This window comes from Calliphora vicina, chromosome 3, assembly GCF_958450345.1.
Source record: "Calliphora vicina chromosome 3, idCalVici1.1, whole genome shotgun sequence".
NCBI lineage: Eukaryota > Metazoa > Arthropoda > Insecta > Diptera > Calliphoridae > Calliphora > Calliphora vicina.
In genome coordinates, this window is record NC_088782.1 from 39,329,315 (window position 1) to 39,355,535 (window position 26,221).

A 26,221-nucleotide genomic window follows, 5' to 3' on the forward strand; every position below is an offset into this window, starting at 1 on the left:
AATTTTTTCTTTAACCTAATAAAAGTAGTCAAAATTCGAATAAACAGTTAATAATTTAAATTTTTTGTTATCCGATTATTCAAATATCAAATATTCGATTAAAAAGTAGTTTGCATTATTTAAATTCTTTTTATTATTCCATTAATGTGATAAATTTTGTCATAGAATAAAATAGTCGAAATTCGAATAATCTGATAATTATTTTATTTATTTTATTATCCGATTATTCGAATATATGGTATTTTTAATCGAATTTCAAAAACTTTTTTTAATTTAATTTCAAATAATGTTTTTTTTTTTTGGCGAATAATTATTGAAATATTATTCCAATAATATTTTTGTTTATTCGACTGATTTAATAAAATAAAATAATAAAAGTATCGAATAATCAGTTAATAATTTCAAATATTTTTTTATTCGATTATTTATTTAAATTCCTTTTATTATTCCATTAATGTGATAATTTTTTTCACCGAATAAAAAGTCGAAATTCGAATAACCTAATAATTATTTTATTATCCGATTATTCGAATATTTCATATTTTTAATCGAATTTCAACAACTTTCTTTTAATTTAATTTCAAATATTGTTTTATTTTTTTTTGCGAATAATAATTATTGAAATATTATTCGAATAATAATTATTTTTATTCAAATAATTTAATATAATTTTTAAATTACTTCTTTAACCTAGTAAAAGTAGTCAAAATTCGAATAACCACATAATAATTTCAATTATTTTGTTATCCGATTATTCGGATATCAAATATTTTTATTCGATTAAAAAGTTTTTTGCATTATTTAAATTTAGAAAATACTTGTTCGATAAATTTAGTTTAAAATATTTTTTACGAATAAATGTACTCGAAATATTATTTGAATAATAATATATTCGATTAAATTAGTAATATTTTATTACATTATTTGAATTTTTAAAATTTTTGGTTTGACAAAATAAGTAATTTAAAATTTATTTAATTATTCGATTAATAAAAATATTATTCGAATAATATATTGAGTATTTTTATTCGTAAAAAACTATTTTAAATTAAATTTATCGAACAAGTATTTTCTAAATTTAAATAATGCAAAAAAATCTTTAATCGAATAAAAATATACGATATTCGAATAATCGGATAACAAAATAATTGAAATTTTTTTATTAGGTTTGAAATTTTTCTTCTATAACTTTAGAAATTTTAATCGAACAATATTTCGGAATATTCATATTCGCAATGAGAAATGAACTCAATAAATTTGCATTAAGTCCTCAATAAATAGAAATATGAATGTGCGATTAATCATAAATCATTTTCTTTCATTCCCGATTAACCAAAACTATGATCAATCTGGATGTTTGAGTATTTGCTTTAAATCCCAAATTAATCGAATAGTCTTTCATTAATTCGTATTAGTATTTTTATTCTCCAATAATCAAAAATTTTGAAATATATCTGATTAATCTAACAATATTTAGTTTAAAAAGAAAATAAACTCAATTAATTGGCTAAAAATCCCTTGTAAATAGAACTAGTGATGTGCGATTAATCGAATAAATCATACATTCTAATAATTAGTCTACATTTCCGATTAACTATGAAAAGTCTGAATGTATAATTACGTGATTAATCGAAAAACTCAAAATAGAAAAACGGTATGATTTTTAAAAGTCGAAGAGTGGTTCAAGTATTGGGCTATAAATTATTCTCTCACTCTTGTTTTCCTTACTAGGTCGGTGAAAAGAGATCAGATGGAAGGGTTTTAGAAAATGTTTTATTTAAAAACAATAAACCAAGCTATGAACTATTTCGAGCTTGAAATTCTTTTCTAATAAAACATATTCACACACATCTATATTTATTAACGATCATTAAAGTTAACCAAGGTTTAATAATGGAATTTAGCATATAATACTCTGTTGGTAAACCACTTTCTTTTTAAAACTTTTAATGGATTTTGTCAATAATTTGTTCATAATGATTGCCAAAATAGGGAATTAAGTTTATTTGTTTCGAAATTGTGGTGATTCGTTAAAACCTTAGTGCACTGAGACAAATTTAATTATTTTATCTCGTATTTAATTCTAAGTTCGTTTAAGTGTTTTACATTGAAGGTCGGTCCAAAATCAGTTAAATTTAAAAATCGTATACAAAACGAGGTCACCCAGGCACAATATGTTGACTTAAACTCTGGTTATAATCATTAAAAATCCTTGTTTAAATTCTATTAATACTTAAACCCCCCAAATCGATTTTTCTATAATATTTGCCATCTTTATCATACATATAAATTCAACAAAATTCTTCAATAAATTTTGCGAATCCCAAAAACAACCGAATAATTGAAGACTCTAATTCAATGTATCCGCGCATTCCTGTCTCTCATTCAACGGCCTCGATTATTTCATATTCTGCATCCAAAGAATGATCGTAATCGATGTTGTATTTATTTTTGATTTTGCTCTTGTAGTCTTTCAATTCGTCATTGTCGATGTTGTTGGCATTTGAGGATTTCTTCAAATTGTTGTTGTTGTTTTTGTTGCTATTGTTATGATTTTGTTTTTGTTGGTTTCTTTGCGGATTACCCGTGTTTTTGTTTTTATTATTTGTTGCTGCTGTAACACTGGGTTGTTGGTATTGATATTGCTGCTGTGTTCGTCGCTGCTGTTGATTTTGTTGTTGTTGCTGCTGCTGCTGTTGTTGTTGGTGTTTGGTTAGTTGTTGTTGTTTTTCATTGTTGTTGTAATTAAAATGATTTTTACTATTAGATTTACTATTTTTACTATTAAAACTATTGATATTATTGTTGTTGATGCTGTTAAGGCTGCTGCTTTGGGTTAAAAGTGGTTGGTGTTGTTGTAGCTGTTGTTGCTGTTGTTGTTGTGAGTATTTAGTGTGGCCTCTAAAACTATTTTTGGTATTATTACGAGTAATTATTGCTGTTGTAGTGGTTCTTGCTGTAGTTGTTAAAGAAGAAGATGAAATTGTTCTTTGTCTGGCTCTAGTCTCTGGTGGTAGTGGTGGTATTAATTCTAATTGTAATTGTTGTTGCTGATACTGCTGCTGCTGCTGCTGTTGTTGTTGTATTAATTTTGCTTTAACATTTCCTTGTCTTTGTCGTTTGGGTAGCTGTTGTAGTTGTTGTTGCTGCTGTTTTACTAAAATCGTATTTTCCTTATCATTCATTCTAGCACTTCCTCTTTGTTGGGCCTTATATCAAATACTGTTGTCTTCATTGCCAAACTGATTGGTCTCTGTGGTTCGATACAGTTCATCATTGTTTTCATATAATTGTTCAGCAGCCGGACAGTTCACATTGGACCACCAGTCACAGACACGTACTGCTTGATTGAATACAGTGCCATTGGGACACAGGAAGGAGTATTGGTGGCCAGAATGCAAACACCAATGCCACACCTAGAGACATTTAAATTTATGAGAAATAATGAAATGTTTAATTAAATTCATTTGGGTTTATTTGACTTAAGGCCTTAATTATTCATAATCAATTTTTAAATTTATTGCAGGTTTATAAAGCGAATTTTGTATGGAAATTCTGTTTTATATAGATTTTATAAAATTAAAAATTTATTATGAATAAGGGGGTTAGTTTATTTATTTCCATTTAGTTTCAAGTATTAAGTTAGGTTACGTTACTTCTTTAAAAATTAAATTTTTTTATAATTTTTTTTTTAAATTTTATTAAAATGTTACAAGTTTTATTAAAACCTGTGCATTTTCCAAACTTATTTCCTCAATAAGTTAATTTAGTTTAGTTTTACCTGACATCTGGTCTCTGTGTCGGCATAATAGCCCGGTAAACGACCTTGACAATTAAACGACAAACCCTTGGGTACTGCATCATAAATGGGATAATCCACTCCAGCTTCATAACCATCAATTTGCTAAATAAAATAAAGAGAATATTAAAAAATGTTGACAAGCAAATTATTATTACTAAAGTAAAGCATATTTTCTATAGAAAACTAAAGTAGTCGCAAATTTTTCTAAAGAAAACTTAAATAATCGACAAACATTCTATTGAAACTTTTTGTTTTCGAAAAATTTTCTATAAAAACTTTGTGTTATCGAGAAATTTTCTATAGAAACTTTATCGGGAAATTTTCTATAGAAAATTAATTTTATCGATAAATATTCTATAGGAAATTAATGTTATCGATAAATTTTATTAATGTTATCGATCAATTTTCTATGGAAAATTAATGTTATCGATCAATTTTCTATGGAAAATTAATGTTATCGATAAATTTTCTATTGAAAATTAATGTTATCGATAAATTTTCTATGGAAAATTAATGTTATCGTTAAATATTCTGTAGGAAATTAATGTTTTCGATATATTTTCTAAGGAAACTTTGTGTTATCGAGAAATTTTCTATAGAAAATTAATGTTATCGTTAAATATTCTATAGAAAATTAATGTTATCGATAAATTTTCTATAGAAAATTAATGTTATCGATAAATTTTCTATAGAAAATTAATGTTATCGATAAATTTTCTATAGAAAATTAATGTTATCGATAAATTTTCTATAGAAAATTAATGTTATCGATAAATTTTCTATAGAAAATTAATGTTATCGATAAATTTTCTATAGAAAATTAATGTTATCGATAAATTTTCTATAGAAAATTAATGTTATCGATAAATTTTCTATAGAAAATTAATGTTATCGATAAATTTTCTATAGAAAATTAATGTTATCGATAAATTTTCTATAGAAAATTAATGTTATCGATAAATTTTCTATAGAAAATTAATGTTATCGATAAATTTTCTATAGAAAATTAATGTTTTCTATAGAAAATTTTTCGATAACACAAAATTTCGATACAAAATTTTTCGATAACATAGATTTTCTATGTTATAGAAACTTTGTGTTATCGGAAAATTTTCTATAGAAAATTTTTTATCGAAAAATGTTTTATAGAAAATTTATGTTATCGACAAATTGATAAATTATCTATAGAAAATTTATGTTATCGACATATTTTTTACACAAAATTTATGTTATCGAAAAATTTTCTATAGAAAATTTATGTTATCGAAAATTTTTTTATAGAGAATTTATGTTATCGATAAATTTTCTATAAACAAATTTATGTTATCGACAAATTTTCTGTAGAAACTTTGTGTTATCGTAAAATTTTCTATAGAAAATTTGTTATCGAAAAATATTTAATAGAAAATTTATGTTATCGAAAAATTTTCTATAGAAGTTTTGTGTTATTGATCAATTTTCTATAGAAACTTTGTGTTATCGAGACATTTTCTGTGGAAAATTTAAGTTATCGAAATTTTTTATAGGAACTTTGTTTTATCGAAAATTTTTTACAAAATTTATATAGAAAAATTTGTCTATAACATAAATTTTTCAATGAATAAAATTGTCTTTAGAATATTGGTCGATAACACAAAATTTTTATAGAAACTTTATGTTATCGACAAATTTTCTATAGACAATTTTTGTTATTTAAAATTTATCGAAAAAATATTTTCTATAGAAACTTTTTGTTATCGTCAAATTATCCATAAAAACTTTGTGTTATCTAAAAAGAAAAACTTTGTGTTCCATAGAAAATTGTTATCGAAAAATTTGCTATAGAAACTTTGTGTTATCGAAAATTTGTCTATAGAAAATTTATGTTATCGAAAAATGTTGTATAAAAATCTCATATTATCGACAAATTATATATTACCAGCTTTCAAATTATTTACTACAACAAAAAGTTAAGCAATAGTTTTGAGAAAAAAATGTCAGTATGTTGTAATAGTTTCCTAAACAAATGTAATACATGCTATTTTGTATGAATTTATGAATGAGTGGCGGTGGTGACCTTCATATGACACAATCTAATGGAAAAACGCATAACAATTTTTAATGGATGATAGTAAAAAACAAGAATACAAAGAATCATTCTCAAAAAATATGTACGGAAAATAAATAATAAAAAAAAAATTGAAACAAAACAAAAAGTTACAAAACCATCAAATACTCTACAACAACAAAAAACACACACTGAATATTTAATTAAAAACTCTAGAAAGATGAAAAAAACTCATTTGAAATTCTAATTTACGTTTTGAAAATCACATAAAAATCATTAAAATAAAAACATAAAACAATAGAAGAATAAACACATATGCAATTTTATGTTGCGGTAGCCACTAAATGCGAGGGTGGAATGAAAAGAGCTTTCACAGCAATAGAAAACCTTTTCTAATTCAACAATTTCATCCAGTCTTTATAATACTAAGACCTTGATTTTGGAAAAATATGTTGTTTTACCTTTCCAGCAAGACGTGTTTTTGAACAGTGTTAATTAAGTTGCTGCCACAAAATCTGTTCTCTATAATGGTAACTCAGAAATAAGCTCTACTAATCACCACCTCTTGCAATTGAAAACAATTTTTCAGATTGCTGTCGTAAATAACTAATCTACCACTAGCTAACTACTTAATAAAATGAGCAAATGAATTGTTTGCTGCCACTTGTTGCGATTGTGGCTGCTGCTTTTGTTTCATTATTTTTTTTTTTACTTTATGGAGCAACTTGCAACACAGTGATCAACATTTATTTTGTTTTGTTTTAAATTTCGTTTGTGTTTTTGTGGTAAAATGTAAATAATAGAATCAACGAGAATCTATTGGTGGGTTGATGAATCGCACATAAATGTTGATCATGGTATGACAATTTAATTTACACTTTTGTTTTATTGAATGCGTATGCAACCGTAACGTTTGAAGTCATCTTTTTATTGTTTTAGCAAATACTTATAAAAAAAACTGATTAATAGTCATATTTATGAATATGTAAATATGTATGTAGAACTCTACATTTTTTAAGTAGATGTTATAAATTAGATATTTGATTGGAAATAAGAAAATGTGAACAGTATGACAAGAAAATAGATCTTCGAATACTCGTTCTTCTTGTCAAATATTGATTTTTTTATAAGAAAAAGTAAGCAAATCTGAAATTGTCAATAACTTCTATAGAAAATTGATGCTGTCAATGAATTTTCAATAGAAAATTTATGTTATCATGCAATTTTCTATTGAAAATTGAAGTGATCGATAATTTTCTATAGAATGTTTTTGTTATCGATAAGTTTTCTAAAAAATTAATGTTATCGATAAATTTTCTATAGAAAAATAAAGTTACCAATAAATTTGTTCAAAGAAAATTTATGTTATCGATAATTTACAATTGGAAATTAAAGTTATTGATACGTTTTCTATTTTTCTAAAAGTAATGTTATTGATACACTTTCTATTGGAAATTTAAGTTTTACTTAAATTTTCTATAGAAAATTAAAGTTATCGATAAATTGCCTGTAGAAAATTAATGTTGTAAATAAATTTTCTATAAAAAATAATGTATAACATTAATCTTAATAAATTTATTGAGTAAAGAAGTGGCCACTTAAAATCCGTACGCACTATAGTAATCATAACAACGTCCCCTGTTTTCATAATTGAATAAGATTTATAAGGGTTTTAACAACACATCTACCATTATTCTACAATGAATTGCAAGTCATTATGTTTAAAAAGTGTAGACACAATGGAAAATGAAGCTAGAAAAAAAATTGTGCACAAATATCTAGAAAATCCGATTTTGTCGGGTTAAAATATAGCCAAAATCAGATTTTCGGCAGATATCAGGTCAAAATTTTTATGTCTCGGTAGCTCGAGGTTATGAATACGTAAAATTGAACAAATATATTGTTACGAAATTGTACTTGAATTCAAATATAACGATTTTAAGGGCTGATTTAAAAGTAGCATAATGCTTTCAAATAACAGTGCTGTAATAGCAAACTGTAACATATCTGTGGGCATTATTAAATAAAAGCTCTCAGTTGATTTGATCGTAAGTTGGCAACGCTGTATTCGATTACGAATATTCAGAATATTTCGAACATTGTAGAAAGTACACCACAGATGGCGTATGTGTTAGTAAGATCTAGAATAATCGAATTTTGACAGTTAAAGAACAATCTAGAGTGCAGATGACAGTGTTATAAATAGTGGCAGAGGTTGCAGTCGTGAGTGAGTTTATCAGAGACGCTTTTCGAATAAACATCAACTGAGTGCCTTAAAGTGTGTTGTGTTTTTCAAGTAAATTCATGTACATTATAAAGTGTGTCTGTATTTCTGCGAATTTATAAACGTGTATAAAAAAAACATTGAGTGACTATTTAATTCTGTTGTTGTACATTTTTAAATAAAGAGTTGTTACAATTTTTAAACTACTAAACGGCTTTTATTTGCAATCAAAAGTATCCGGTTTATTTAAAGGAAATAAACTAACGTTTTGAAAAGGTTAAAACGTAACAATATTAACTTGGCAAGCAATCCGCAGCTGCGGTATCAAGCTTATCTGATATGTTTTTAAAGAATTTTCAGAATTATATATAAAAAGAGAATTTGGAAAAGCGATTGCTGTCATTTATAAGACATCACACATCTGATACAAACTTTCAGCCATGTTATTATTACTCAATGACAAGTTGTCATTACTCAAATACAACTATGAAGTGGTATAATGAGAATAATATTGATGTTATACCAAAAAACATCAATTAAACAAATTGCCCAAATCTTCGTCCAATCGAGATATATTTGGCCAATTGTTAAACGTAAATTGAAAAAGAGTGCAGGTACAGTAAATAACCAGATTTTTATGAGAAGAAAGTGGAATAAATATGCTGGAATAACGGTAGAAGTGGGAAGAAAAGTTGTGCAGCTATTAATGGGAGGCATAAGAAGAAAAGCCAGACAATTTATTCGCAATAAAGACACATAAACCTACAGTTAGATTTTTTTAAAGGCTTAATAAATTACCCTTAATTTCATGTATAAAATGTTAACATACATTGTTTCATTTCAAAGTTATGCTCGATTTAATCCGTACGGATTTTAAGTGGCCAATTCTTTATTTGTCTTAAAGATGCGGTATATTTTCAAATTTTTAGCTTTTATTTTGAAACATTTGTACAATAGAAATTTGTTCAAGGTATTGGCCATTCTTAGCTATGACCTCTTTCCATCTTTCTGGCAACATATGGATTCCGATCCAAAAGAACTGGTCATCTTTTGAGGCCAAGAACGAATCAAGCCAATTTCGTATACTCTGTTCCAAAGTGAAGCGTATCCCAGCGAGAGCGTACTGCATCGATCGAAACAAATAGTAGTCTGACGAGGCACGTCTTCCCAACCACTTCATTCTAAAAACTTTTTAAGAGGTATTGCAACATGTGGCTGAGCGTTGTGATGATGGATAATTACGATTTTATGTCTAGCCGTATATTATGGGCGTTTTTCGTCCAATTCTAGCTTCAAAATCAATATGTTGCGTTCCGTACGGTTTCCCTGTGTTGGTCTGGTCAGATTACACAGGGCAACAAAATCGAAAAAATTTTAGAGGCTTTTTAAACCACTACACAATTTTGATGTAATGTGTTTCAAGCAGTACAAATATGGTCCAAATTTTAAATTCTATTGAGAAGTTTTTTTTAATTTTTTTTTTTTTCTAAAATTGCGAATTTTTGTAACATAATTTATGATAACTCAAAAAGGGTTAATCCGATATTACTGGAATAAACTTGAAAAAGTTAAAATTTACATAGCCTTTAATCAGCTTATATATTGCATTTTAATCGGATCAGTAGTTTCGGAGTTATAATAACAAATTGAAGTAAAAAATATATTTTTAACGTGAAAATAGCAAATTTGATTGTTTTAAAAAAATCATGAAAAATCGAAAACGGCAGAACTTGGTCAGGTTTATTATTTTATTACAAACCCACATATAATAGCAACAAAATGAGATATCGACCATAAAAATCGATTTATTTTTTTTGGAATTTATTCACAATTAAGTGAATTCGGTCATTTTCACAAAATTTTACTGTTTTGTTTCATATACATGAAATTGAGTAGTTAATAATCTTCTTTCGATTGATTGAATTTTGAAAATATTTTGCCCTTGCTATGTACAAATTTTCACAAATATATTGCGTTTTAATCGGCTGAGTAGTTTCGGAGTTATAATAACAAATTGAAGCAACAAATATAATTTTTACGTGAAAATAGCAAATTTGTTTGTTTTAAAAAAATCATGAAAAATCGAAAACGGCTGAACTTGTTTAGGTTTGTTCTGTGTAATTTGAGAAAATGTGATAAATTTATAAAACTTTAATTTTTTGTTTCTTTGACAAATTTTATAAGGTCAAAATAAGGATCAAAATATTAGCAGTGGCTCTGGTATGTCATCAAGTAATCGTTTAAGTTACAATCAAGAAATTTCCAACTGAAGAAACTGGGGTACTAAAAGCTCGACATCAATTCAATATTTAACCAAAATAAACACATAAATAAATTAACTATTCATATAAATAAATGACACAATTCTTTTGCCAAATTATAATGAATTTACTTGTATATTTTTGCATTACATTACAGCTAAAGTATTCAATATGTGTAACACAAGTGCTAGTTGTTGTTTTAGTTAATTTTTTTTTTTTAGTTTTTTTAAATTTCATTGTTGATTAATATTTTTGCTGACTCTTCATGCGTTTAGTTGTTGTAGTCTGTTTATGAGTCAATTAGTATTTTTGCTGATGTTGCTGCTGCTGTTCCCTTTGTTTTATTAGCTTTTGTTTGTATTAATTTATAAATAAAATGGTTGCAGTTGTAGGTGTCTGTAAAGCTATTTCATGATGTTGATGCAACATGTTGTTAGTTGTTTGTCTTATCTTGATACTTTGGCTATTGAAGCATTTCGTTTTTGTGTTAAATGTTTTTTTTTTCTTTTTGCTATTTTTTTGTTATTTCTTTAACATCATTCTTCATTTTATTGTGTGTTCGAGTGTTTGTAGATCTTCATATAAATAAAAATGCAAATTTATTTCCCTTATTAAATAATTTAAAGCATAAACGAACTTTACTACAATTTGTTAAATATTAGTCAAGATGATGTGGTAGCTTTTAGTAGAGCAAGGCATGAGTAGAGCAAGGAATTTGTTGATGTAAAATAGAGTAATTTTTCAATTATATTTTTTATATGAAAAGGTTTGAAGTGCCTCTAAACGTATGATCGATATTAATAAATATCAATTATAATAATCAATCATACGTCTAGATGGTTAATTCATAAAGGATTTGAGAGATTCTACTATGTATATTAGAGTGACAGCCGATTTTTTGTTAGATTTCAAATAGTGCCGGCCTAAATGTTAAGTGCTGAAAATTTGAGCCAAATCGGACAACGATTTCTGGACGAGCATCGAGGTCAAAGGTCAGATATATGCAAAATTTTACCACTTATATGAAATAAATAGGTGAAACTCATTAACTTTCTGCATTGTTTCTAGAAATATGTAGATTAATTTATACTATTGAATATTACATTAAATTTTCTATATAAACTTTGTATTATCGAAAAAGTTTCCTTAGAAAATTTATGTTATCGACAAATTTTCTATCGAAATTTTGTGTTATCGAAAAATTTTCTGAAGAAACTTTGAGTTATCGAAAAATTTTCTTCAGAAACTTATCGTTATCGAAAAATATTTTATAGAAAATTTATGTTATCCACAAATTTTCTATAGAAAATTTGTGTAATTGATAAATTATCTATAGGAAATTTATATTATCGACAAATTTTCTACACAAAATTTACTCGATAACTTATCGTTATCGAAAAATATTTTATAGAAAATTTATGTTATCCACAAATTTTCTATAGAAAATTTGTGTAATTGATAAATTATCTATAGGAAATATATATTATCGACAAATTTTCTACACAAAATTTATGTTATCGAAAAATTTTCTATAGAAAATTTATGTTATCGAACATTTTTTTATAGAAAATTTATGTTATCGAAATTTTAAAAATTTTTGGAAATTAACCCTGTATCTCCATTTTGAAAAATATTGAAAAATTAGACCTTTGACCTTCACGATTTAAAGGTTAACGTTTTTCGATTTTGGTAAAACTTTCAGACCATATTTAAATTTTTGTTTGCTGTTATTTTAAATTCAAGACTTTATGTTATATTTTCCTCAAGTTTCATTAAAATCGACCCAAAATATATAACATTTCGCTATCTTTTCATTAGAAATTCCAAATATTGAAAAATTTTACCTTCACGATTTAAAGGTTAACGTTTTTCGATTTTGGTAAAACTTTCAGACCATATTTAGAATTACCAGGACTATAATATTATAAACAGGTTTTACTTAAAATTCATAACAGTAAGGAAATTGGACTCATTCGGCAAAATATGACCAAAATCAGACTTGGGCACTACCAATTACATTTTGTAATTAATTACAGGACCAATTACCAATTACGTGTAATTGGTAATTGGCAATAACCAATTACCAATTATAAGTAATTTGTAATTGACAAATGCCAATTACCAATTAAATGTAATTTGTATTTGGTGAATGCCAATTACCAATTACTTATAATTGGTAGTTGGTTATTGCCAATTACTAATTACATGTAATTGGTATTTGGATATTGTCAATTACAAATTACATGCAATGGGTAAAAATTAATTGAAATAGAAAGTAATTGATAAAAAATGTGTAATGATTACTTTTAAAGTATTTATTACCAACAATGTAATTATTAAATAACTCGTACATTACACAATATACCAAAAATAAAAAAAAAAATAATGGAATCCAAACATATTATTACTAGGGGGCGGATTAGTATGTAAATGCATGTTTTTTCTCGAACGTCCAAATAAAATGTAGACAATTATCTATTAGAATCGCACATTTTGCTGTAAAATGGCATTGATTTATTAGTGCATATTTTTGCATAATTTATTAATAATGAATATTTAGTTATATTTAATTTCAAAATGCATATTTATGTGCATATTATCCAAGTTTTTAATAAAAGTAGAAGTTTTTGTCGTTAATGGGCAACATATTTGTCGAATTTGTTATAGAAATAACTCCAAATGTTGTCGACTAACTTCTTCATTTTTATGAACAACTAGCTGAACCCGGTCCGCGTTGCTGGCCTTTAGAAAACATCTGTTTTATATTGCATATCGATCTCGATTTTAATATACAGTGTCGGTGAATCAACCTTCAATGTTAATACATGTAGTCGCATTTCGGCTGGTTCTAATGAATTAAAAAATTCAGTATGGAAATATCTTATTCATGACCCTATAAGCAAACCAAATTGTTTATTACAGACAGAAAATTAAAATCTGACTTTACACTGTTACCTAATAGGCTTTTCTGAAGACACCGTGAAAATATCATCAAAATAGGTCCAGCCATTTTTGAGTCTATACGGAACATATATACACACATCCATTTTTATGAAATATAGGGCATTAGCGGTATAATGTAAAAATTAGATTTTTACACACCCCTCCGCCCACAGACCGAATATCAAAAATCTGACTATACAGTGTTACCCGCTGGGATATTCTGAAGATTCCCTGAAAATTTCATCAAAATCGGTGGAGCCGTTTTTTATATATATAGATGGCATTAGCGGTATAATGTAAAAATTTGATAATGCCACGCCCCTCCGCCCACAGACCGAAAATCAAAAATCTGACCTTACAGTGTTACCCGCTAGACTATTCTGAAGATTCCCTGAAAATTTCATCAAAATCGGTCCAGCCGTTTTTGAGTTCATTCGGAACATACATACATACATACACACATACAAACATCCATTTTTATATATATAGATTGAAAATTATCATTTCAAAACATTTCGCTTCAAAAAAGTTTAGAGTTATGTTGTTTCATTACAATTTGCAATTTCAATTTTTAAGAGATTTCGTTATCGAACGATTTTGTAACTTCACATAGATACAAAGTTTTACCGCAGTCATTTCCCAGCAGTTGTATGAGACTAGTAATTTTACCTATCATTTAGGGTGACAACTAGTTACATAACTAGCTACGTGACTAGTTATTTTAACACGTGAATGTCCCAAGCAGAGGGTCAATTGATCCTTTGTATTACATAGAGACGAATGCAATACTTAGATGCACTTAAGTGACAATTGTCTTTACGCTAGATTATATGGGATGCATAAAGTAACTAATTGATATCTCTCTGCAATACAAATAGCACATACGTTTCAAATGACCCAAAATATATCAATTGGAGTCAATCAAGTCATCAAACATTTGTCTATAAGGGATAGATTTACTACTTTCTTAACTGTTGGGTTATTACTTTCAGCTCGATCAAAATAAGTGTATTCTATTAATTGAGGCTTTACGATAAGGAAATAAATCTGAACAATTTCTGCCGTTTTCGATTTTTTTAAAACAAACTAATTTGCTCAATTTGTTATTATAACTAAGAAACTACTGAGCCGATTAAATCGCAATAAATAGCGGATTAAAGGTTATGTAACTTTAAACGTTTCTAAGTTTATTTTTATAATATCGGACTAACCCTGAGTTATCATAAATTATGTTGAGAAACGTCTAAAAAAATTCACGATTTTACAAAAAAAAACTTTTCCATAGAATTTAAAGTTTGGACCATAACTACTGGAACCACAATACATCAAAATTGTGTAGCGGTTCTAAAAGCCTCTAATTTTTTTTCGATTTTGTTGCCTGTGTTATTGTTAAATTTGAAAAATTACGAAAAAAAAATATACAATTTATGAAAGCTTAATTCTTTGCCTTTAGGTACTAAAGTACTAGGATCTAACCTAAACAGTTTTTTTCAAAATAACTCAAAATTTTGAGGGTGTTTCCAAATCTTTTAAAACGGTTTTAGTATGTTCTAACCTAGGCCTACAACCCCCATTAGGCCGATTTTCAAGTTCTGATAAAAAGTGTTATTCTGTAGCAGAGTGTTATTATTTAATGTTGTTTAGAAATTTAGAAAAAAATTTAAATGTAATTACCTTTTATGTAATTAGAATTACTTTTTTATCAATTACTTGCAATTACTTTACCAATTACCAATTATATGTAATTGGTAATTGCCATTTAGCAATTACTAATTACAGTAATTGGTAATTGATAAAAGCCAATTACCAATTACTTGTAATTGTAATTGGTATTTGTTGGTTGCCAATTACAAAATGTAATTGGATTTGTAATTGGCAAATTTCAATTACTAATTGCTAGTAATTGGTAATTGGTATTTTTCAATTACCAATTACATGTAATGTAATTGGTAATTGAAAAGTAATTGGCAACGCCCAAGTCTGACCAAAATAATGTTTTTTCCCGAAAATTACAAAATTTAAATCGTAGTTACGGAAAAACTGTAGGAGATATTGACATATTTTTTTATATTTTAATTCTCTATTGTGATCTCAATAAATCCCAATGTGATTATCAAAAAATTCTGAAATTTGTTTAACAAAATTTTTAAAAATTTTAAATTGGAGTTTTGAAACTTCCGTTAAAAAAATTTAAATTTGTTGGTCATACTTGCGGTTAACAGTATCCTTCGAAGGCAAGAACTCATACACAAGTAAATACGGATATATGTTAAATAAAAATTAGCTTTTATTTTAATTTTTATCGAAATATGTTAATTTTTTTCCTAAATATCTTGTTCAAGTGGGCTGAGACACGTTAATGGTCTGGCGAATTTGTAATAACTTTAACATTTTTAACCAATTTTTGTCTTTTATATCTTATTGAAACGACAATTACGTACACATTTCGATTCTTTTGCATGCAATTGCAAAAGTATTCGCTAAAATTTTTTTTCGGAATTTTGGCGATAATACAAATTTTGGGTCATTTTGACCCAAAGGATATACAGGGTGTGGACCTTATGAGCAAAATCCAATTTCCAAATTTTTAGGAATTTCGGGATTCCCTTTGACCTTTAGACAAGTTTTTTCACACTTTGTTATTTAGAATGACAAATTTAAAAAACGTTGAAAATTTTATTGAGTTTTATTAAATAAAGATTTTATTACATATTACATATTTATTGAGTTTCTAATACTAAAAATTGTATGAAAATTTTAATAGGATTGCAAATATTAGGAACAATTTGATCCACTTTTATTCCGAAAAAAAACTCAAATCAATATCTCAATAAGATTCAAAAATATGCCACTTTAAATCTTTTTTTGCTTCGAAAATGTTGAATTTTGTACCAACAAAGCGTCATATGCGGGAAGTTTTACTTTACTTTTTTAATTTAAAAAAAGAGCCCCTAAAGCACAGCGATTGCTACCAAAGCTTATGGTGAATGTGTTCCATCGGTTTCAACGTACGAGGGATGGTCTGCGCGGTTCAGAAGTGGTGACTTTGATACCGAAAACAAAGATCGCTAAGTCCAGGAAAAAAAGTTTGAAGATCAAGAATTGGCGTCATTACTCCATGAAGACTGAGCAACAAGAGCTTGGAAAATTATTGGGAGCTACAGGATTCATGCAAAAGCAGAAAAATTGGATACCAATTTGATGAAGTGGTTTGGGAGTTTTGCATCACCCGCCTTATAGTCCAGACCTTATCCCGTCCGACTACTATTTGTTTCGTCCCATACAGAACGCTCTCTCTGAGATACGCTTCACTATATGGATACATATGTTGCCAGAAAGATGGGAAAATGTCATAGCCAACAATGGTCAATACTTTGAATAAATTTATATTGTACAAATGTTTCAAAATAAAAGCTAAACATTTTTAAAAATCCCTCATTTTTAAGACATACACCCTATTATCGATAAATTTATATATCAATAAGTTTTGTATAGAATGTTGATGTTATTGACAAATTAATGAAAATTCATTAAAAAAATAGACCATTTTTTTTTTGTTGAAAATTTATGTTATCGATAAATTTTCTATAGAAAATTAAAGTTGTCACTAAATTTTCTATTGAAAATTAATGTTATCGATAAATTTTCTTTAAAAAATTTATGTTATCGATAAATTTTCTATAGAAAATTAAAGTTATGGACAATTTTCTATAGACCAAAAAAATAATCGGTAAATTTTCAATAGAAACATTATATTATCGATAAATTTTCTATAGAAAATTTATTTTATCGATAATTTTTGAAAAGAAAATTAAGGTTATCGATACATTTCTTATAGAAATTTAAAGTTAAAATTTCCTATAGAAAATAATGTTATCGATAAATTTTCGAAGAAAATAAAAATTATTGATAAATTTTCTATAGGAAATTGAAGTTATCCATACATTTGCAATAGAAACTAAATTTTACAGATATTATCGATAAATTTTCTATAGAAAATGAAAGTCATCGATATATTTTCTATAAAAATTTAAATTTGAAAATTTTATATTGAAAATTGATGTTATCGATAATTTTTCTATAGAAATTTGCTGTTATCGAACATTTTCTATAGACCAAACAAATAATCGATAAATTTTCAATATTAAAAGTTATCGCTAAATTTTCTATTGAAAATTGATTTTATCGCTAAATTTTCTATAGACAATTTATGTTATCGATAATTTTTCTATTGAAAATTAATGTTATCGATAAATTTTCTATTGAAAATTAATGTTATCGATAAATTTTCTATTGAAAATTAATGTTATCGATAAATTATCTATTGAAAATTAATGTTATCGATAAATTTTCTATTGAAAATTAATGATATCGATAAATTTTCTATAGAAAAAAATGTTATCGATAAATTTTTCCAGAAGTTAAAATTATCGATAAATTTTCTTTAGGATATTAAAGTTGTCGATAGATTTTCTATAGAGACTAAATTTTACAGATAAATTTTCTATAGAAAATTCATGTAATCGATCAAATGTAAATTATAATTGATGTTTTGATAATTTTTTTATAGAAATTATTGTTATGCCGATAACAATAATTGTTTATGTTAATGTTATCTTTTCAATTTTTCTACATAAAATGTAAGTTATCGATAAATTTTGATTTTAAAATATTACCCATAATCTAATCTCTAATCTGACATCCATCAAATCTTCCATTAAAACCTAATACAAAATCATTTGCCAATATTAATCTCCACATTTCTGGGCAATAAAATACAATTTCAATAAAATGTTCATGTATTTAAGACATGCCCATTAATCTATTACAACATTATCATTGTAGATTTAAATATTACAAAGTAAAGTTGAATGAAATCTTTACATTGTTAATATTTAATGTCGCTGATTTTCTAAGTGCTTGGCACAATTTGCAACATTCACCACAAAATCGCACGATGACTGACGATAAACGATTTGTTAAGCCAGCCAGCCAATGAAAGGTGCAAGTACTTACTTTTTAACTTGTTCAAACTGTTTTCCCTTGTAAAAGTCTATTCATGTTGCAATTGTGTTGCAGTATTTTTGGCAGACATTCATTAACTGAATGCAGCATCTTCTTCTTCTGCTGCTGCTTCATTTCCATTATGTGGCATTTCCAAATTGTAATGCATGCACCACATAACGTAAGAGATCGTTGCTGTTGTTATTGTGTCTTATTTCTACACCTTTTTTATGTGGGTAATTGTTATAGTTTTTGTGTTTAGTTTTTGGTATCTATAGCGGTTGCAACTTTTGTGTTTTTTTTGGCGTGGGAGTATTTTTTTTCCTTCTTCTAAAGTTGTTTTATTTATTTTATGGAAGTACGAGTAGTATTATACTTTTTGTTTGTTTTTAAATACTCTTGGTAAGGAACACACCATGGCAAAACGAGTGTAGATCGCTATCGGAGACAACGAAGAGACAAATGTGTGCAATCACTTTATTGAATTATCACTCTTGTCAATTTGGTTGACAGTATTTTTTTTCGGTTGTTTGCTTTTGTTTTGTTTTTAACTTCTGTTTATTTGATTACTTTATATTTTCGTTTCAATTAATGCGATTTTTGCGTTTTTGAAGTTCTCATGGGCATTGGGGAATATGGTTTGTTACAAAGTTAGAATTTCGTAAAAGTTAGTGAGTAGATAAATTACTTGTTGTAGACGACATATCATAACACAACTTATCACATTGATGATGATTTATGATGTATTAATGACAGAAAATTAACTTGTTTGTTTGAGACAACGAGCGATTTTTAATTGTTTTACGTTGTATAAGTGAATATTTTGTGATGTTGCTATTTCAAATTTTCGATGTTTAGTGATGGTTAAGGTACTGTCATTTAATATTTAAATTTTATTTTATTTCGTTTGGGTCCTATAGTGTATGCAACAGAAAGACAGACAGATAGATGGAAATAGCTCGATCGTCTTAGAATTTCATAAGGAATATATATAATTTTATGGGTATGCGATGAATATTTTGATGTGTTACAAACGGAATGACAAATAATAGTTTTTGTTATCAATATATGTATCAACATGTTTTTTTTTTTAATTTTTTGGAAAAAAAATTTTCGAATTGTTTTTTAAATTTTAATTTTTATTTTTTGTTTTTTCAATTTTTTTTTAATATTTAGCAAAAAAAAAACTTTTGGTGAAAAAAAATTCGGGTTAAAAATTATTTTTCCGATTTTGACCCATTGTAAGTCCAACTTACTATGGTTTTATATACATACGTCGTTGCAAAGGTCTTTGAAATATCTATCATTAGATATTCACATTGTCTATATTAATGACTTAACAATTCAGATATAGGTCAAAAGTAGGTAAAAAATCGAGGTTGTCCTGGTTTGTTCCTTATATCTCAGCCATTTTGCAACCGAGCCGGAAGAATTCCGGAGATATTGATGTATGAATCGTATATGAAAGTTATTTGGGGGCTTCGGAAAGTTGATTTCAACGGACAGACGGACATGGCTTAATCGACTCCGCTATCTATAATGATCCAGAATATATATTACAAACGGAATGACAAAACCCTTCTCACGAAGGTGAAGGGTAAAATTAGAGAAAATTATGACTTAAAAAATCGATTTTGTGGATGAAGTTTTTATTCCAAAATGACCAGAAAAGAAGTTATCGTAAATAACACAACATTTGTCATCGCGTGGTGCTAGGCCCAAATAAATTTTATCTCTTAACCATTCAGTTAACCCTCCGTTAGTCGCAACTGATCTGGTTGATACAGGCAAACAATTTTTTATTGTAAATTTTTTTAAACACCCTAAGTTTTAAGCTATTTTTTGATAACAATATATTTTTACTGCAATTTTTTTTTATTATTCTTTTAAATACTTTGAATTTAATATTGTTTTTATGTTTTCGATATCTTTTATTGATATCAATTTGATACATTGCTACTAGTCTCGATTGAAAATGATTACGACTAACGGAGGGTTCATGAATTCATTGTGAATAGGTTTAATCCCTATGTACATCAAATGTATTGAATTTATTCCTTTGAGAATTCATTATTTATTGAACTAATTCCTTATTGAATCATTTTAAATTTCTTGAATTTAAATCCCTTGAAAAGTAGCTTATAAAATGTATTTACCCCCATATTTATTTACATTTTTCTTCAATTCAAATCTATTATAAAAATTATTTTTTCAATTCATATTGCAAATAAACTGAATGAATAAAAAAACATTTTAATTCAATTTGTATTGGATTTGAATTAACAAATATTGAATCATTCCAAGGTTGAATGAATTTTGTTATTAATTACTTTCATTAAGAATTAATTCAAAGATAAATGAATTTAATTTAATTGAAATCTTTGGAATGAAGCTAACGAATAAGATGTTGAGAATTACGAATTAAGTTTTTAATGAATTAAGCTCAAATTGAATTAATTAATTACAATCACTAATATTTAAAGATTATAACACTAAAAGAAAACGACTTTTTAAAAACCCGGTTTGTCGGTTAACCGAAAATTGTCCTTTTTTAGAAAACCGGTTTTTCATTTAACCGACTTCGAATTTTTGATTTTTACTAGTCAGGAATGGTTAATACTAAATAACTATAAATATGCAAAAGTGATAAGTCCATTTTAATTTGTAAAAATTTCAAAATTATTATCTCAGTCAAATGGAATTGAGTATAAATATGATACTAAATATATAATACTTCTTTTAATTATTGGTTTATTCATTAAATTTCAACCAAAATATGTTGAAGTTTTTTTAAGAAGTTTTTTAAATACATATTTAATAATTTTAAAGATTTATTATTACCTCGACTTTCTGATATGAAAGAGAAAATGTTCCAAGTCCCAAAAAAGGATATATAAGATGCAAACGCACTTCTTCTTAACTGTGATTATTTGTCATTATAAATCATACCAAATAATTAATAAAACTCCATTATCAGATTTCAAAAATATTTCAAATCATAGATTTTTGACCGTTTATTTCTGAAAAGGAATGTTGTAAACTAAGCTAATGAAATGATTAATAAAATAAAATTGTAAGAACAAAACACCCTAATGAAGTAAAATTTATTGAAAGAAGGCATACATCAAATTCAATTCAAATTTAACGTTTGGTAAAATCATAAAATCCCTTAGTTTAGAATGTATCATTAGTAAGATTTAGCTTAACTTCTAGAATTATGCGGAATATAATCTTAATTTTTAATAGTTTCATTATGTGTAATTTGTTCTGAAAAAGTTTTTAAGTAAACTCATCACCATCTACTATTTAGAATCATTGTAGTTTTTAAAAAGTTTTATCTAAAGAGGTTTATATTGTAAATCAGCAGTTTAGGTTTCAAATCAGACCTAATGTTTAATATAAGTAAGTAAGAGAGCTATATTCGGCTGTGCCGAATCTTATATACCCTTCACCAAATTATACTTCAAAATAAAAATTTTAAATATTTTTAAGGTAAACAAAATTTATTTTTTTCCAAAGTTGTTTTTTAATTTTTTGCAAAAAAATTTTTTTCGAATTGTTTTTTATTTTTTTTTTAAATTTAAATTTTTTGTTTGTTTTTTTTTAAATTTTTTTTTAATATTTAGAGAAAAAAAACTTTTGGTGAAAAAAAAAATCGGGTTAAAAAATATTTTTTCCGATTTTGACTTACAAATATTTGGATCCCGACATGGATTAATCGACTCCGCTATCTATAAGGATCCAGAATATATATACTTTATAGGGTCGGAAATGAAAAATGTAGAAATTACAAACGGAATGATAAACTTATATACAGTGGTGGCCACCAATTTAAGACAAATACTTGCATTTTTTTCATCAACTGAATTTTAAGTGCGATAGAGCCAAAATAAAAGGACCTCTAAGGGTATGAAATTTATTATTAATGTTTCTAGTTTCTGAAAAATGTTTGGAAAAATCGGTAAAACATATATGGACAAATTTATGTGGAAATACGTTGACACACCTCAGCGAACATCCGCTGTTAATAACATGATATGAGCGAAACTAATAGAACTAAAAATACGAAATTTGGTCCGAATATTTTATAATAATAAAAATATAATGATATAAATGTGAGAAAATATGTTTATTTAAAAAAATTTTTTTTGGTCAAGTTGTAGAAAAATTGTATGTGTTCATGGTGAATATGTATGAATTGACACAGTCGAATAAAACACACTTGTGTGTTAAAACAGTCCTCATGCATACATATCTGACAATCACGTGTAATTTAGCAAACAATTTTTGTCTTAAATTCCTGGCCACCACTGTATACCCTTCTCACGAAGATGAAGGGTATAAAAATGCACCAAAATATGAGATTTATTAATTTTAGTCCCAAATTTTAAAAACCGGTTAACCGAGTGATATAAACCGAATAAACCGGTTAACTGTAAATCAACAATTTCAAAATCTTTTTATTTTCATATGTATCGGGTATGTATTTATAAAAACAAATAAAACAAATAAAAATGTCTAGAAAATATAAAATAAAAATAAAATTTTCAGAAAAATATCAATCAACAAAGAAATAAAATATTTGTAATATTATCGTATAAACAAGAAAAGTTTTTTCTAAACGATTTTTTGAAATACCGACTGATTTCAATAATATTTTAAATTTGAAAAGTGTTAATACTCAGTATTGCCGTCTATAAATACCTAAAAACTATCAAAAAAATCGTTATTAAATAAGTAAAAAAAATCCTTTCACAATTTTACTATGATTGAATTTTGAAAATTCTATTAAATCCAACAAAATTATGTAGGGTTTAACACTAAATTAGTACCTTTTCAGAAAATTGCTATTTAAATAAAAAGTTCTCATGTTCATCACAAACAAATACAACATCCATTAAATTAAAAGAAATAAAAATCTTTGTATTGCCAATAAAATTGCTATAACATTTAGATGCCTTCACTTTTCGTTTGGCTTTTTTTTTTTTTGATTTTTTTCAAAAGGAAAAAATCTGAAAAACCTTAATAAAATGTAATTTCATGTAATGGCTAAAGTACACGAATAACAGCGAGTAAAAAAAACAACTAGTAATAATATACATTCAGCTAAACATACTCCAAAGTACATATTCGTACATGATCTTTTTGGTTAAATTTGGAAGGAAAACAAAAAAACAAAAAAAAAAATTGAGGCTGACAGACAGTCAGAGGCGGATGGAGGGACGTTTAGATAGATAGACAGTCAGACAAACAATATAAAAGATAAACTTTGTACTTACCCCACTGACACAAATGCAAGTGAATAGTAAAACAAAAATGACAGTAGCTGCAACAATTTGAGGCAGTTGTAAAAGACGAAGATGTTTTAGTTGCATGATTTTATTTTGTTTCAAAGAAGATGTTGTTGAATGCTTCGTATTGTTGCTGTTGCTACTATTATTATGGACCATAATTTGTCTTTAGATTGTAAGTGAAGTCAGCAATAGTGGGGCTATTGTTGATGATGATGATGCTGCTGTTACTGCCGTTTTATGAATTTTACTGATTGCAGTGATTGTATTGTTTATGCTGCTGCAACACAAGAGAAAAATAAAATTGTTTAAAGATTGATAGATGGTTTGTTTACACGATAATACGAGAGGGATTACAATATCAAATAAAAAACAACCAAACCAAACAAAACACACAAACCAAGTACGTTCTAAAGTCAAAGTTTTCGAAAGGATTTATTTAGTTGAAAATGTTTAGATTTGTTGTAACCACTTTGGCGGTTTTTTCTTTAATACATTCCCACGTTGTAAGTAGTAAGTAAATGTGTCTGCTGTATGTTTCATTCAACCACAAAATGTACAAATAATTCTTTTTTATCTTAAGATCTTATAAACACCACAAAATCTTTTAAAACTGATTGCTTAATGTTTGCGGTTTGTTTTTTTTTATATCTGTATATCTTTTTTGAAACTTTTATAAGTTGTATCAAGTTTTTTATAACAGTTCAATATTTTTTTTGTCTTTTGATTTTCTTTTATATATTAAATATTATTATTTACGCACTTTCAACTATTAACACCTCTTGCTATAATTATTATTTTTAAGTTGAGGGTTGTGTGTTTTCACAAAACAATTTATTTGAACTCTATGCTCTGATCTGTGCACGTGTTACTTCGCGTCTGGTTTAAATGCAAAAGCTTAAAAAATCTGCAAACATTTTTATTTTATACCAACTTAAAAACATACAGCTTCTAAGCCAAACAATGCCAAAATACAATACTTCCAAAGACTCATTCATACTCAAATGAATAGAAAAAAAAAAATAAAAAAAGATTCAACCAAAACAACAAAGTCATCATTGTCATCATTATGATCTTCAGAGTGGCAACATCATTATGATCATTTAACAGTAGCAAAACAAAAAAACCGATACAAACCATAGACACACAAACTTATTATTGTAAAGTTTAAGTGTACAAGTCTAAAACAACAACAACACATCGGGGGACCAAAACAACTCATCTTGTTTTGATTGTGCGCCTGCCACCACTACTTTATTCAAAGACTTGCCACCTGAAATGTCTGTTAATTGATTCCTATTTAGGAGATTGTCAAGTTAAATTGTCACACATGTTTGGTAATGTTTTTCGCCCCCTAGAAGAAAAGGAACTGACACAGAACTGGTCCCGTGATTGGTAGTGACCGGTTCCAATTCTCAAACTTTATATGAACGGAACCTGTCACTTTAACATAGCATTGATCGAGGACGGGGTAAATGGGTACCTTTTTAGTCGGCATTCATAGCCTCCCTAAGAGGCCGAACATGATCGAAATAATAAATAGCTGGTCAGCTTACAACCTATCTTTAAATTTACTATCTTTAAATTTAAATAAAACAAGTAAGAAAGTATGTCGGTCAAGCCCGACCATATAATACCCTACACTAAGTAAATGTGCAAAAACATTTATCTTTATCTTTTAGAATTTCAATAATCTATATTCGTGAGTGATTTTCGGAAGTGGGCCTTATATGGGAGCTATGATCAATTATGTACCGATCACCATGAAATTAGGTCGTGTGATTTATGTCTATATGGAAGTTATTTATGTTGAATTTTGTGCAACAACACAAACATTTTTAAGAGATTTATGTATGTTAAAGTGATTTTCGGAAGCGGGTCTATATGGGAGCTATGACTAATTATGGACCGATCGTAACAAAATTTGGTGACATGAATTTCGTATATATAAAACTTATTTGGATCTAAATTTGTGTAGATACATGTATTAATTAAACATTTATGACCTATAAAGTCCAATTTCGGGAGGACATTTGTATGGGGGCTATGTGAAATAATGAACCGATTTCAGCCAATTTCAATAGGCTTTGTCCTTGTTCCAAATTTTATTGAAATATCTTTAAAATTGCGACCTGTACTTTGCGCACAAGGTTTACATGAACAGCCAACCAGCCAGACGGACGGACGGACGGACATCGTTTAATAGACTCAGAAAGTGATTACAAGTCGATCGGTACTTTAAGGTGGGTGTTAGACTAATATTTTTGGGCGTTACAAACATCTTTCTTATTTGTTTGAATGGCCTATCGATGCCATTATATAAGAAATTTAACCTTGTCGCGGCATCGCTGGGTTGGCCTGCATCCAATTTTCCTGAATCTGACGCATAAATCAGGCTAAATTTTACCGAAGGCATGGGTTACGTTGGCTTTAAGGGCTACTATGGTTTGTGGCTTATTCGCAATGACCTGCGACTTAAGAAAACCCCACAATAAATAGTCTAACCGGGTTAAATCGCACGATATCGGTGGCTAGTTCACATCACTTCCACGTGAAATGACCAATATGGCATAAGCTGTGTGACTCCGTCCTATTGTCACAAATTCCCAAGAAATGACCCTAATCGCTGATTTTTTGATGAAAATTAGG

At 27.2% G+C, this 26,221-nt stretch overlaps 1 protein-coding gene across 1 annotated transcript; it reads right to left on the reverse strand.

The window, feature by feature from the left end:
• Positions 1-2,332: 2,332 nt before the first annotated feature.
• Positions 2,333-23,752, reverse strand: LOC135953738 (putative uncharacterized protein DDB_G0279653). The gene is made up of 5 exons (XM_065503720.1): positions 23,561-23,752; positions 3,782-3,904; positions 3,218-3,416; positions 2,774-3,157; positions 2,333-2,731 (listed from the first exon to the last, which is right to left on the reverse strand). Exons 1-5 carry the CDS (start codon positions 23,729-23,731, stop codon positions 2,382-2,384), a joined length of 1,227 nt encoding a protein of 408 aa, XP_065359792.1. The 5' UTR covers positions 23,732-23,752; the 3' UTR covers positions 2,333-2,381.
• Between the last annotated feature and the right edge of the window lie 2,469 nt (positions 23,753-26,221).

What these genes read in the sequence shown, in the direction of transcription:
- LOC135953738 (XM_065503720.1), bottom strand. Translation starts at nt 23,731, where the DNA reads ATGGTCCATAATAATAGTAGCAACAGCAACAATACGAAGCATTCAACA. An exon ending in CAATGAAGACAACAGTATTT is followed by an intron (nt 3,158 to 3,217) that starts GATATAAGGCCC and finishes ATACGATTTTAG; the next exon opens with TAAAACAGCAGCAACAACAA. An exon ending in TAGTTTTAATAGTAAAAATA is followed by an intron (nt 2,732 to 2,773) that starts GTAAATCTAATA and finishes ACAACAACAATG; the next exon opens with AAAAACAACAACAACTAACC.